At 46.1% G+C, this 14,210-nt stretch overlaps 1 protein-coding gene across 15 annotated transcripts in view; it reads right to left on the reverse strand.

Moving 5' to 3' along the window:
- ERC1 (ELKS/RAB6-interacting/CAST family member 1) overlaps nt 1-14,210 on the reverse strand; it is a 274,696-nt gene that overhangs the window by 22,032 nt on the left and 238,454 nt on the right. For 11 of the 15 annotated variants that reach the window (XM_043441413.1, XM_043441404.1, XM_043441412.1 and 8 more), the window contains one exon: nt 719-907. In XM_043441413.1, coding sequence (XP_043297348.1) covers nt 719-907 — 189 coding nt within the window. Of the gene's footprint in view, nt 1-718; nt 908-14,210 lie in introns of those variants that run through there. The other 4 variants (XM_043441418.1, XM_043441416.1, XM_043441420.1 and 1 more) reach the window with 1 other exon arrangement.

A 14,210-nucleotide genomic window follows, 5' to 3' on the forward strand; every position in this document is an offset into this window, starting at 1 on the left:
ACAGAAAATGTAGTGACGGGGGGGCAAGGGGAGGGGAATCACCTAAATTCATTCATCTCATGGTTCTCTTATTTGAAAAACTCAGTAGGTCATGACCCACAGTTCCTGAGAGACAGCTGACCTGTCAGGGGTCCTGCAGGTCAGACTTCCCGTCCGTGGCCACCATCACACGCCCCTTAACTGTCTCCCTTCTTTTTTTGGGAGAGAAGAAAGAAAAATTTATTTTCTTTCTTTTTTGGAGCATAATTGCTTTATAATGTTGTGTTAGTCCCTGCTATACAATGAAGTGTATCAGCCATATGTAAACACATATGCTCGCTCTTGAGCTTCCCTCCCCCTGCCATCCCACCCCTCTAGGTCATCTCAGAGCACCGAGTTGGGCTCCCTGTGTTATATATCAGCTTCCCACTAGCTCTCTGTTTTACACGTGGTTGTGTATATATGTCAGTGCTACTTGTTCCACCCTCCCTTGCCCCCCACCCCCGCACAACCTTCTGCCTTCTCAACCAGCCCTTTCGGATTCTTTAGCAAGTTACACTAGAGGAAGAACAAAATGGGACTTACTTCAAATGGTGGCTCCTAATTACTCTGAAGAACCAACCCCTGTTAAGAATCTTGATTCTGAACCCTGAATTCCCCAAGGCAGCTTCTGCTGCATCAACTTACAGAGCAGCTGGCTTCTGTGAGGCTGTCGTCCGAGCCCAGGTGGGGGTCTTACCTGTTCCTGGGTCATCTTCTGCAGCTCATTCTCCCACGCTGCCTGGTCGTCGTCCAGCTTATAGGCGGCTGGTGGAGTGAGTCCTCGGAGGATCAGGGGGTCTCGGTCATGGCAGAGGGCGGTCAGGTGTCTGATGTACAACTTGAGCTTGCTTCTGTTTTGGTCAAGTTCTAGGAGGGACTGGATGATCTGAGGCAAAAAAAAAAATGAGGAAAGTCAAGGCCAGTCTGAAACGAGAAGCTCCAGTCTCTTCGTGCCTCCGAAGGCAAAGAGACAGAGTGAGACTGGAGCTCTGGTACCCACTAACCGCCCTCTCTGCCCGCCTGCCTGCGTGTCTACGAAGCCACCCCCACCCACCACCGCGCTGGGAGCCACGTGGGGACACGGGCATGTACATCAGCGTGAGACGGAAGTCCATGTTCAGGCGGGGGCTAAGCACAGGACTGGCCTGTTTTTGCAGAGATGACATTCCTGCTACAGAAAGACTGCAGTCCCCTCACAGCTGCTCATCCACCTATTTACGGGCAGCTACAAAAACCCTAGCTACTCTGTGAGTTCCCAAAGCTGGGTTGGAAGGGAAAAAGGATGACAGTGACCAGACTTCCCCTGTCCCCTTGTCTTTTCCTTCCAACCCAGCTTTGGGAACTCAAAGAATACCTAGTCCACCCTCTGTCCCTTCCCCCCTCCTCAAGAGTCCTGCTCATACACTGCACTCCATGCACAGTGGTCACGATTATCCATCGGGAAGCAACATTCATGGCTTTCCTGTGAATGATCCTGTTATCTACCTGGTAATGCTCTGTTCCCACCACCTCCATGCCACAGCACTGCACTGGGTTTAGGGCAGCCAAGAGCAGAGAAGAGACGTGTACGATCCTGTATGACATCTCTTATGTGCAATTTAAAAACAATACAAATGACACTGGGATGACCCAGAGGGATGGGATGGGGAGGGAGGTGGGAGGGGGGCTCAGGATGGAGAACACATGTAAATCCATGGCTGATTCATGTCAATGTATGGCAAAAACCACTACAATATTGTAAAGTAATTAGCCTCCAACTAATCAAAATAATTGGGAAAAAAAAAAAAGAAAAACATACAAATGAATAGACACGAAAAACAGAAACAAACTCAGGTTTAGGGGCTTCACTGGTGGCTCACTGATAAAGAACCTGCCTGCCAATGCAGGAGATGTGGGTTCGATCCTGGGTCAGGATGATCCCCTGGAGGAGGAAATGGCAGCCCACTCCAGTGTTCTTGCCTGGAGAATCCCATGAACAGAAGAGCCTGGCAGGCTACAGTCCATGGGGTCGCAAAGAGTCGGACATGACTTAGCAACTACACAACTACACACACACACACACACACACACACAAACACTGCAAGTGAAACATGCTCATCTGAAAGCCTGATGCACACACGTGTCCTTCCACCTCCTGGAACAAAGGACGCCTCTGTCCCTGGAGGGAGTGTAATCCTCTCGGCTACAGGAAGGGTGACGAGTGAACTCACGACGGGATCTGCCTTGTCCTGGCTGGAGCCCCCGCACTTGTCTCACAGAGGCATCGACCCTCCTTTTAGACGGTGACAGACGAATCCTCGCACAGCCCTGACACCTGAGCTCCAGCCGGGCGGGACCAGCTCCACGCTGGGTCAGCCTCTCTCCAGAGACGGGCCAGCGCTGTCTCGCATTCCCTTCACTCTAGGAACGACCACCCCCTCAGCTCCCTCGGAGAGCACATCGCACGACACACAACCCCATCGGACAGCTCTCGGGACAGCTTTGGCCAGGTCCCCGGTGCTGCGTGAACCTGGGGGTGGAGGGGGAGCTGGGTGGGCCCCCCGTCTCCGATTCTGAACCGCAGGCACAGCGTCTGCCTGACACCCAGCCCCCGTGGGGGCTGCCAATCCAGCAGATGCTGGCACATACCCGACGCTCCCTGGACTCAGGGCAGAGTCTGTACCTGCTGGTGTCGCCGGGCTGGCATTTTTCACCAGTAGGACGCCCTGACAAGGAGCTCGCTAATCTTCAAGTCAGGAGAAATGATGTCTGGTATGCTGAATTCTGCCACCCACCTCTCTCCAGAGGACTCCCCTGCTGCTTTCCTTATTTCCTTTTAAGAGTTTCTAAAATACAGTTTTATATATATTTTTTATTAAGAAATCAATGCAGATTTTACTCTGAAAAGTATGGGGGAAAACAGGAAAGAAATAATAAACAGTCTATAGGTTTTCCATCAAGAATGGCACTTGCAACATTTTGCTGATTTTCTTCCAAGTCTTTTTATAAACTTACATAAATCAACTTTTAACTGTATCATACTTCACATTTTGCTTAAGACCCTGTTTATCCATTTAATGTTACATTGTCAGTCCTATTCACGACATTACGTATTCCTGGAAAACATGATTTTTAATGGTTGCTTTATAAATATATCACATTTCCTGTTTCTAATGCTATTTCCGTGAAATAATTAAGACAGGCAAGAGCCTCGGCTTAGTGGCTAAAACAATCTCTAACTTACTAGACAGATCAGAGTGCAGACCCACGTGGCATATAATAGAGAAGCTGGAGCCTAGCTAGGAAAACCAGAGCAAGTGAATCAATTTAGCATTATTATTTTTGAAACACACACACTCACACAACTGTCTGGGAACAAAGGTGATACACTCAGGGGCTGGGGGTGGGGGGAAGGCTCTGGGCTCTTAAGGGACCCCTCCAGGTCCGAGCCCTGTGTTGCCTGTGGTGTCAACACTGCCAACTGCAGAAGGAAGGGCTGTTTCAATAAAGCAGAAGGTCTGGAGAGTGGGGAAATCGGACAGCTTTTCACAAACAACGGTAATCTCTCAGAAAAAGACTCGGGTTTTCTTTCTGGCCACAAATGCATATTCACACTGTAGAAAGCTCAGAAACTGAGTTTCAAAGGAGCATCTTTTTTTTTTTTTTTTTTAAAGCAGCATCTTTAAAGGCAAGTTCCAGGCCGTACTTCTTTAAGTGCGTGCCCACCGTGCACGTCAACAAGCCAACTGTCCGGTCGTCCCTTCCACAACCCTCACGCCGCCATGCACTGCAGCCGTGTTTCCAGCCTGGCCTCCTCCAGCCTGTTTCATGGACACACTGATTTAAAAAAAAAAAATCACTCTCGGGATTTTCAGTGGATTTGTGCAACTTACTCCCATTTCATGTGTGTGTGTGTGTCTGCATATAGTTGCCATCACATTTGGGCTACAAGGCAGAAAGAGCTGATACCCTGGGTAATTACTGTTTGAGCTGGAAAACTGACATTAAAAAAGCATGAAGACAATCTGATAAATGGTGGTAAGGGGAAGGTCAAATTTCTTATAGTAAAATGGAATCTGGAAACATGCTAGCTCACTGCTCTATGGCTGGGAATGAAAAAGCGGACTCTCAGGCCTCTGTTCTTAATCAGAGATGAACTTCACACTGACTTAAATATATTTCATGCTCAGGTGCTAACTGATAACAAAATACGTAGTGTTCTGCACTCTGTAATTTTTCAAAGTCCAACTGAAAAGTTACAAAAATAACAGAATTTGAAAATTTTTTTCCAGGATAAAAATTCTTTCTATGCAATGGCCGAGACACCCTTTTTTTCTCATGTTAAAGGGAACTGCTTTTTAAAATCAAAACAAAAAACTAGAGCGCTTACTCCATGAAAGCATATGAAACTGCCCAACCAGCATAGTCTCTGAATGTGTCCATTAAAAGAAAAGTCACTGTAGCCTCTCTGAGACACATTTAGCCATGTCCATCATGGGGAAAATGCCCTTATCTCTCCCCTCCCCCTCCAAGTCTAACTTGGGCTGACCACTCAGAAAAGAAACTGTGTTTCCCACAAGGAAGAACTGTGACTGCCTAACCTCAGGAGGGAAGAGGGACACTTGCCAAGTAGGAAGAGCATGCTCACAGGACCCAGAAGTTAAGTCTTTGGTCCACACAAACTTCAGAGGATTGGTAAGAAGTCCCACCAAAAGCAAGGTGGTCAGGCCACATCACAGGTCTACAGCTGTGCAGAACTAGAGTTATTTATTTTTCTTCTTTTGGCAAAAAGAAGTTAAAAAATGAACTTGTCGAGATAACCTCTGCTTCTATCAAACAGAATGCCAAAATGGTGCAACATTCTCCGAATCCTACATTTACCAAGTTGTTAAGAAAAATCATTTAAATTAAAAGAATGGATGAGAGCTTTTCAGCTGACGTCCTGAAAGCTTTGTTTCTTCTGGCAAGGATTTACTTGCTTATGAATCAGATCCTCAAATTGGCTTCAGAAGCCAGTGTGTGATGACATAAAGTGACCTCTGGAAGGGGTTTATCTTAACCTCCCCTCCACTTGAGTATGGCTGGATGGCCAGAGGTGTTTTAGAAGACAGGCAAGTTGCTCCTGCATTATGTGATACAGATTGTAATGGAAAACTCTATAGCATCCCGTTTCTGCAGCCCGTTCGTCTAAGAGATGGGGACACACCTGCCTACGCCAGGATGGGACATGTGATCAAGTCCACGGCCTGCTCTCCTCTCCCCACTGTTTCTGTATTAGACCTTCATAAGTACAGGGTGGCTGGTTGTGACACATTCTGGGAGCTCATTTTGAGAGCATAGGTTTTATACCTTGTACTGAACATTATGTGGGACTTAATGCATTTGCCCTTGTGGTATTAATGTTTTACTGTTCAAAAGATGCCACTATTTTTTAAGCTAATTAACACTTACTTATCATTTACTGTGTTCCTGGCAAAGTATTTTTGTACTGATGACTTCTCTGTCACTAAAAGATCCTCTTGTTCTTCCTTCTGTCTGCTGACATCCTGGAAGGCACATTCAGATGTACCTGAATTACTGCATAAACACCAGAGGCAGTTCTGATTTCTCACTGGGTCACCATCACACTGCTGTCCCCCAAGGTAGGCTCATCAAGAAAGTCCCAGAACAACCAACACACTGACTTCCCAGAAACATTATTCTCTTAATGATGCTCCTGTCCAGAGGCCCCAGCAGAAAGCTGAACTTTGAAAAGTAAAAAAGGAGGCAAGCAAAAGGGAGCAGGTACATGAAAAGATGTTCAACATCACTAGTTATTAGATAAATGCAAATCAAAACCACAATGAGGTATCACCTCACATCAGGCAGAAAGGCCATCATCAAAAAATCCACAAACAACAAATGCTGGAGAGGGTATGGAGAGCAGAGAATGCTCCTACACAGTTGGTGGGAATGTAAATTGGTACAGCCACTGTGGAGAAGAGTATGGAAGTCCCTTTAAAAACAGAGATACCATATCACCTTGCAACCCCACTCCTGGGCAAAAATCTGGAGAAAAACATGATTTGAAAGGATATGTGGACCCCAATGTTCACTGCAGCACTATTTACAGTAGCCAAGACATGCGAGCAGCATAAATGTCCATTGACAGAGGGATGGATAAAGAAGATGTTGTACATATACACAACAGAATATTACTCAGCCATGAAAAAGAATGAAATAATGCCATCTGCAGCAACATGGGGGTTTCTAGTTAGAACCAGACATAGAAAAATGGACTGGTTCCAAATTGGGAAAGGAGCACGTCAAGGCTGTATACTGTCACCCTGCTTATTTAACTTATATGCAGAGTGAAAGTGAAAAGAAAGTGAAGTCGCTCAGTCATGTCCAACTCTTTGCGACCCCATTGACTGTAGCCTACCAGGCTCCCCTGTCCATGGAATTTTCCAGGCAAGAGTACTGGAGTGGGTCGCCATTTCCTTCTCCAGGGGATCTTCCGAACCCAGGGATCTAACCAGGGTCTCCTGCATTGCAGGCAGACGCTTTACCATCTGAGCCACCAGGGACCTTGTGAAATGCCAGGCTAGATGAAGCACAAGGGGGAAACAGGTTTGCACAAGATTGCAGGGAGAAATATCAATAACCTCAGATACGCAGATGACGCTACCCTTATGGCAGGAAGTGAAGAGGAACTAAAGAGCCTCTTGATGAAAGTGAGGAGAGTGAAAAAGTTGGCTTAAAACTCAACATTCAAAAAACAAAGATCATGGCTTCTGGTCCCGTCACTTCATGGCAAATAGGGAAACAATGGAAGCAGTGATTTTATTTTCTTGGGCTCCAAAATCACTGCAGATGGTGACTGTAACCATAAAATTAAAAGACACTTGCTCCTTGGTAGAAAAGCTATGACAAACCTAGACAGTATATTAAAAAGCAGAGACATCACTTTGCTGACAAAGGTCCATCTAGTTAAAGTAATGGTTTTTCCAGGAGTCATGTATGGATGTGAGAGTTGGACTATAAAGAAAGTGGAGCACTGAAGAATTGATGCTTTTGAACTGTGGTGCTGGAGAAGAGTCTTGAGAGTCCCTTGGACTGCAAAGAGATCCAACCAGTCAATCCTAAAGGAAATCGGTCCTGAATATTCATTGGAAGGACTGATGCTGAAGCTCTAATACTTTGGCAACCTGATGCAAAGAACTGAAATTCATTAGAAAAGACCCTGATGCTAGGAAAGACTGAAGGTAGTAGGAGAAGGGGACGACAAAGGATGAGATGGTTGGATGGCATCACCAACTCGATGGACATGAGTATGAGCAAGCTCTGGGAACTGGTGATGGACAGGGAAGCCTGGCATGCTGCAGTCCATGGGCTCGAAGAATCGTACATGAATGAATGACTGAACTGGGGGACTTCCTTGGTGACTCAGATGGTAAAGAATATGCCTGAAATGAGGGAGACCTGGGTTTGATCTCTGGGTTGGGAAGATCCCCTGGAGGAGGGCATGGCAACCCACTCCAGTATTCTTGCCTGGAGAATCCCCATGGACAGAGGAGTCCGGTGGGCTACAGTCCATGGGGTTGCAAAGAGTCTGACATGACTGAGTGACTAAGCACAGCACAGCACCAGAAACATAGAGGGTCCTAGAGAGTGTCATACTGAGTGAAGTAAGTCAGACAGAGAGGGAGAAATACCGTATGACATCCCTTTTAGGTGGAATCTAAAAATAACTGATACCAATGAATTTACATACAAAAGAAACAGAAAGAGACTCACAGACTTAGAGAACGAACTTATCATTACCAGGGTGAAGGGACAGTTAGTGACTTTGGAAAGGTCATGTACACACTTGGATAATTAAAATGGATCACCAACAAGGACCTTACCAGACAGCACAGGGAACTCTGCTCAACGTTACGTGGCAGCCTGGATGGCAGGCGGGTTTGCGGGAGAATGGATACGTGTCTGTGTATGGCTGAGTCCCTTCCATATTCACTTGAAACTACCACAACATTGTTCATCGGCTATTCCCCATTACAAAATAAGAAGTTTTAAAAGTCTGGGGGTAAAAAAAGAGAGGCACAGGAATAAAATTCGGCGGCCTGGCCTCAAAGTCCTTTTTCGTGTCAAGAACTGAGCTTATCTTCTTGGTTATAATGTGCATCAGGACCAGGAAGATGAAGGATGGTACCAGGTCTCTTCACAAAGGTTTGGAGCAGGTGTTAACTTTCTCACTTAAATGCAGCTACTTTGGGAAACAATGCAGTTCTTCAAAGAAACAGAGTGAACAGAAATGACATTTTTGCTACATTAATTAGATATACTGCATATTAACTCACACGTATTATTGACACTAAAAAAATTATATATTTGACTTAACAAACATTTAGGGAGTGCCTCTATACCGGGCCACACACAGCTTTTGCTGGCAGGAATATTAAGAATGACATGTGGTCCCGCATGCATGCACGCTAAATCGCTTCAGTCGTGTCAGACTCTCTGCGATCCCATGGACTGTAGCCCACCAGGCTCCTCTGTCCATGTGATTCTCCAGGCAAGAACACTGGAGGGGATTGCCACACCCTCCTCCAGGGAGATGTGGTCCTATTTTGCATTAAAAAAAATCATGAGATAATGGAGCTAATGTGTTGAGTGTATATGAGAATTAAAATGTGTTAATTCAGGATTTATCTCTGTTTTAACTTTAGTTTTGAGGTTTCCTTCAGGCAAACCTTCAAACTGCTAAATAAACCTCTTAATCTTAATTCGAGGCTTGGTTTGACTTGTTCTTCACAGATAAGGTTATAAAATTCAACAACTTTTTTATTTTTAATGTTCTCTGAGATCCAACCTTTTATTTAGCCTTCCTATCTGCAGCACAAACAAGACACTCAGTGGATCCCCTGCATGTTTTTGGTGTGGTGGTCCTTAGTCATCTTTAATCCTAACAAACTGAAGACAATTGTGCATTCCAGAACAGCCTTCTGTCTTATGCATCTCCAAGAGAGACGCTGGGCAAACACAAGCCTCGTGGGGCTGCACCCTCACAATAACCAATAAAGCCAAACTAAGAAGGGTTCATGCTGTACACCCGCATGACCTTCATCAAAAACCAAACTTCACTGTTAACAATGAAAACCAGGAACGTTTCAGCAGCATTAGCCTGAGTTTGTGCCTAGCTAGAGGACTACAGTGATTGAAAACAAAAAAAAATTTCTTTTGGGGGAAAGTCAATAAACTTCTAAAAATTTCATGAAAAGTTAAAAGGTAACCTAGAGTTAAATGCAAACAAGTTCAGAGCTCTAAGTCCTGACCCCCAACGTCACAACCATTTTTCATGTGTGTCTACTTCACTCCCCACACAAACTTTACAGAATGGGAAACTGTCTTGCATTCCTCTTTTCAAAACAGAAAGTCATGACAAATACAAAAGCCAGAATGACATTGAAAGTGTCAGTTGCTCAGCTGTGTCTGACTCTTTGTGACCCCTGCCAAGCTCCTCCGTCTATGGGATTTCCCAGGCAAGAATACTAGAGTGGGTAGCCATTCCCTTCTCCAGGAGATCTTTCCGACCCAGGGATCCAACCCAGGTCTCCTTCACAGAAGGCAGATTCTTTACCATCTGAGCCACCAAGGAAGCCAGGATGACGTTACTTCTACTATAAATATTCACTGCGGGTTTTGAGCATGAGTTGTCCATTCTCCTTGCTTGGCCCTGTAATAAACACTCCTCTTGCCTCACCACAAACTGGTGTCAGTAGATTGGCTTTGCTGCATGCGGGTGAGCAGACCCAAGTTTGGTTTGGTGACACGTGGTCACTGATATGAATAAATGTTAATCAGAAAACTTACTATATACAAAAATACCTGGTTCTAAGAGTAAAAACTCTCTCCAAAGGTTTCATATTTAAAGGGTTTCATGGCTTGTTAAAGTGTCAGTGTGTTTAGGAAAACTGGAAAAGGTTATAGGTTTGAAACATGAAAAAAAGAAACAAAAACAAAAACCAGTGGGAATCTTATACAAACTAAAATGTAATCATTTCTTCTCAGTTTTACAGCTCAGAAATCTGTTGTCAATTTTCCTTTAAGCGCACATTACCACTCCAGCAGAACAAAACAGAACCTCCCCTATTTCCTGATCCAGATATTCTGTACTCAGAGTCGTATGGAGATGGGGAGTGCGGTTCAGAATAAGATGAATCTTGGAATCTGAACCACAGGACTGCTAACTGCATTGTGCCGATTTATTCCTTATTCAGTTAAAACCATCATATCTTATTCAGATCCAGAAATTCCACTTTAACAGAGAGCAGTGTGAGGGAAGGAGGCTCCGGCTGAGCCCACCTCCCCGCGGCCAAGAGGGCAGGTTTTCTAAGTTCTTGCTTCAGTACTTGGAAACTTGCAAAATACATGAAAATGAGGTGACTCGCCAACAAGAGGGCAGACAGTACATCCAGATGAAGACGGGGCAGATTAAAGGGCAGCAAGTGGACAGAATGCTGCAGGAGGCAGAGAAGCCGGACAAGCTAACCCCTGGAGGCGACACCAGGGGATGCATGGCGGGCACCCTAAAGGGGTGCTCAGACGGGACACAGAGTCAAGGGAGCACCCCACTCTGTGAGACAGAGCTGCTAGGAGCAGGTATGCGTTCCAAGATTCCTCTTCCCTGCTCTTTAAATAAAGATGGGAAAGAAGCATCTTCAATTTAGTTCTTGGCTTGAGGCTTGCCTCTTCACAATAAATTATTTATTGCATTCTAGTAAACAGCGTAGGGGTTAAATACTTGTGTGTGTGTGTGTGTGTGTGTGTGTGTGTGTGCATGCACATCAATATATATATATATTTTACATAACTTTCCCACAGCAAAGTTCCAGGGCTGTATACTAATGAATGTCAAATTATGGGGAAAATGTCTGGGCACGGGAGAGAAAATGAGGCAAAAGAGGGAGAAGCTCACACTTTTTGAGCGGCGGACCAGCTGAAGGTGGATACTGAATTTCACAGGAAAAACCAGGTAGGCAGCTGGCCACAGGCAAGAACAGCGGCCTCAGCTCTGTGCATACACCGCGTGCCACATCAGCTCCCACCCCGCCGGTCCTCTGGGGCCTGAAGTCCAGCTCCTGCTGGACTGCTGCTGCGGTCAATCACTTCTTGGCTTATCACATGTTTACAAGACAGAAAAATGGATCTGAGAAGACAGCAACATGCTTGTTGCTTGCTGGGCGGAACCCAGTGCCGACCTCATCAGGACACTTTGTTTTCTTCTCTAACCTTTGGGAGTGAAGGGAAGGCATGAAAGGCTGACCTAGCTAGGATCTCAATGAGTCACCGGAGAGGAGCCTCTAGGTCACTGGGCACCCAGCCACTCCGTCTGCCTCACGGTCCACGGGAAGACAGAGGAGGAAAGAGGCAAGCGCGGTTATCTAGTGACTAGGAGATGTGACGGCTGACCTGTCAAGGGCTCCCAAGTGGAGGCCAGCCTCTGGAGGAGACTCTTCTGTGATGGGCAGTTATTTACAGGCTGTGTGTGTGTGTGTGTGTGTGTGTGTACATGCGGAGGAGCCAGAGGAGACACAAGCGATTTCACCACCAGTCCCATGTGACGGCAGCACCAGTGTTGACGCCAGTGTCTCCAGCTGAAAGCTCCTGACCACCCGGGCCCCCGAAGGTCACTGTGCCCTCTTGTGCCTCATCAGACAGGAAGCTGGGCTGGGAGGGTATAGAAGGGAGGGGGGGGTTCCTATAGCCTGGAAGGCAGTGGAAGACGAAAATGTATCTGCATCCCTGTGTACACATCAGAGACGAGTAACCGAGGTGTCAGAGACGAGCTACATACAGGCATTGAATCTCCTGATGCTGAAGCTGGAGACAGCCAGGGCATGTCCTGTGACAGGTCAGAAGCATCTGTGACTCGGCGTGTGTAAGGACACACCTGTATACAACCTGTAGGGGCAACGGGGGGCCAGGGGGCAAGATGGGGAGAAAGACCTGTGCACAATGGCCCTGAGCTCATATTTAAGCTCAAGGACAGCTCAGGACCTGCTTGACTGAGAGGCAGGAAATGCTCCAGGACATCACCCATCAGCCCTTCAGGGACAGAGAACAGCACGGGGGTGGGGTGGGGTGGGGGGCAGGAGCATCAGGGTGGGGCCTCCACCCCTCCAGGTTGAACCAGTACCCCGCCTCCACCCTCTGCTCTGCCTGGGTCCTCGTCCCCTCCCCCCCACATGAAGAATCTCCTCTCCGTCCACACACACCGGAAGTGTCATGAATCTGAGAACCCAAGCAGGATCTTGGCTGCTCTGAGCGGTCCTGCCTGGATTTAGGTCTGCCACAGTCAATCAGGAAATCATCCTGAAAAAGCAAATGCTTTCTGAAAATTTTATACACCATGAACAAATCCCATGGATTAACGATTTCCAGACATCACCCCCTTCACCTTGGGAGTCATCCAGGCTTTGGGTGGAAGAAAAAGATTTGGGAAAAACAAAAATTAGGAAGACTGCTTTCCGTTATGTTTTTCCCTACCCAGTTTTTCTATTTGAGAATAAAACCTCCTGCACAGTCACTGAATTAATCTCTCCTCCCCCTAGTCTCTTAAAATTCTTTGGCATAACACAAACTCTGATAGACATCACCATTTCAATTACTAGTTGCTAAGGTTTAAGCAAAGCTTTATTATCTGAGGATACACAAGTGACTATGACAAAAGAGGCTCAGCATAGAAACCTGCAAGTTGTGACTGATATTTTACAAGGTAACAGCCAGGGTTACCTTTATTTTCTTGGGCTCCAAAATCACTGATACGGTAACTGCAGGTATGAAATTAAAAGACACTTGCTCCTTGGAAGAAAAGCAATGACAAATAGATATCATATTAAAAAGCAGAGACATCACTTTCCGACAAAGGTCCGTCTAGTCGAAGCTATGTTTTTTTCTAGTAGTCATGAATGGATGAGAGAGCTGGACCATAAAGAAGGCTGAGCACTGAAGAATTGATGCTTTTGAACTATGGTGTTGGAGAAGACTCTTGAGAGTCCCTTGGACTGCAAGGAGATCAAACCAGTCAATCCTAAAGGAAAACAGTCCTGAATATTCATTGGAACTACTGATGCTGAAGCTGAAGCTCCAATACTTTGGCCACCTGAAGCAAAGAGCTGACCATTGGAGAAGACCCTAATGCTGAGAAGGATTGAGGGCAAGAGAAGGGGACAACAGAGGATGAGATGATTGGATGGCATCACCGACTCAACAGACATGAGTTTGAGCAAACCCTGGGATATAGTAAAGGACAGAGAAGCCTGGCATGCTGCAGTCCATGGGGTTGCAAAGAGCCGGATACGACTTAGTGACTGAATAACAATGATATTAACCTTCATTATTTGCATGTTGTCTGTGGTGGGTTCCCTACTTCATGAGCAGAGCTGGCTATATCTGACAAAGAGTATAGATCACAAAGGATAAAACATTTACCCTCTGTACCTTTACAAAAAGGTCTGCCAATCCCTAAAGCAGACCTATTCCAGATAACGGGTGAATATAATATCAGAGAGGAAATGCTTACAATCTTCTCAGATCATTTAAGAAGTAAATAATTACAGTTAAAATTTCAATTCATAATGAATATCACTGCTATCAATAGTAATATCAGGGGCTCCTCAGGGGGCACAGTGGTAAAGAATCTGCCTGCCAATGCAGGAGATGCAAGAGATGTGGGTTTGATCTCTGGGTCGGGAAGATCCCCCGGAGAAGGGAATGGCAACCCACTCCAGTCTTCTTGCCTGGAGAATTCCATGGACAGAGGAGCCTGGCGGGCTAGAGTCCAAGGGGGTCACAAAAGAGTCGGACACGATGGAGCACAAGCACAACAGCAGTTTTGTTGGTTGGTTGGTTGTTTTAAAGAAACATACAATTTGCTTCCTATCTCCCAATGCCTATAAACTTCTGTAGCGTCCTCCTTTTCAAAAAATAGTAATATCAACACAAAATAAAACACTGGTTGAATAGAGAATTGGATGTGGCAATGGGTATAAGCAGAAAATTCAGAGGCTGGTGTGTCTCTGGCTTGCTCCCCTCCCGCCCACTGTCTACCGGTTGCCACAGCACATGAAGGCCATGGAGATTCACCCCCTGAGGGCAGCCCCAGGCTCGCGGCTTGTCACCTGCCCCGACACCTGTGGAGGGTGACGGTGAGTCCACCTATTCTTTGA

Source organism: Cervus canadensis, chromosome 21 (genome assembly GCF_019320065.1).
Source record: "Cervus canadensis isolate Bull #8, Minnesota chromosome 21, ASM1932006v1, whole genome shotgun sequence".
Taxonomy (NCBI): Eukaryota; Metazoa; Chordata; class Mammalia; order Artiodactyla; family Cervidae; genus Cervus; species Cervus canadensis.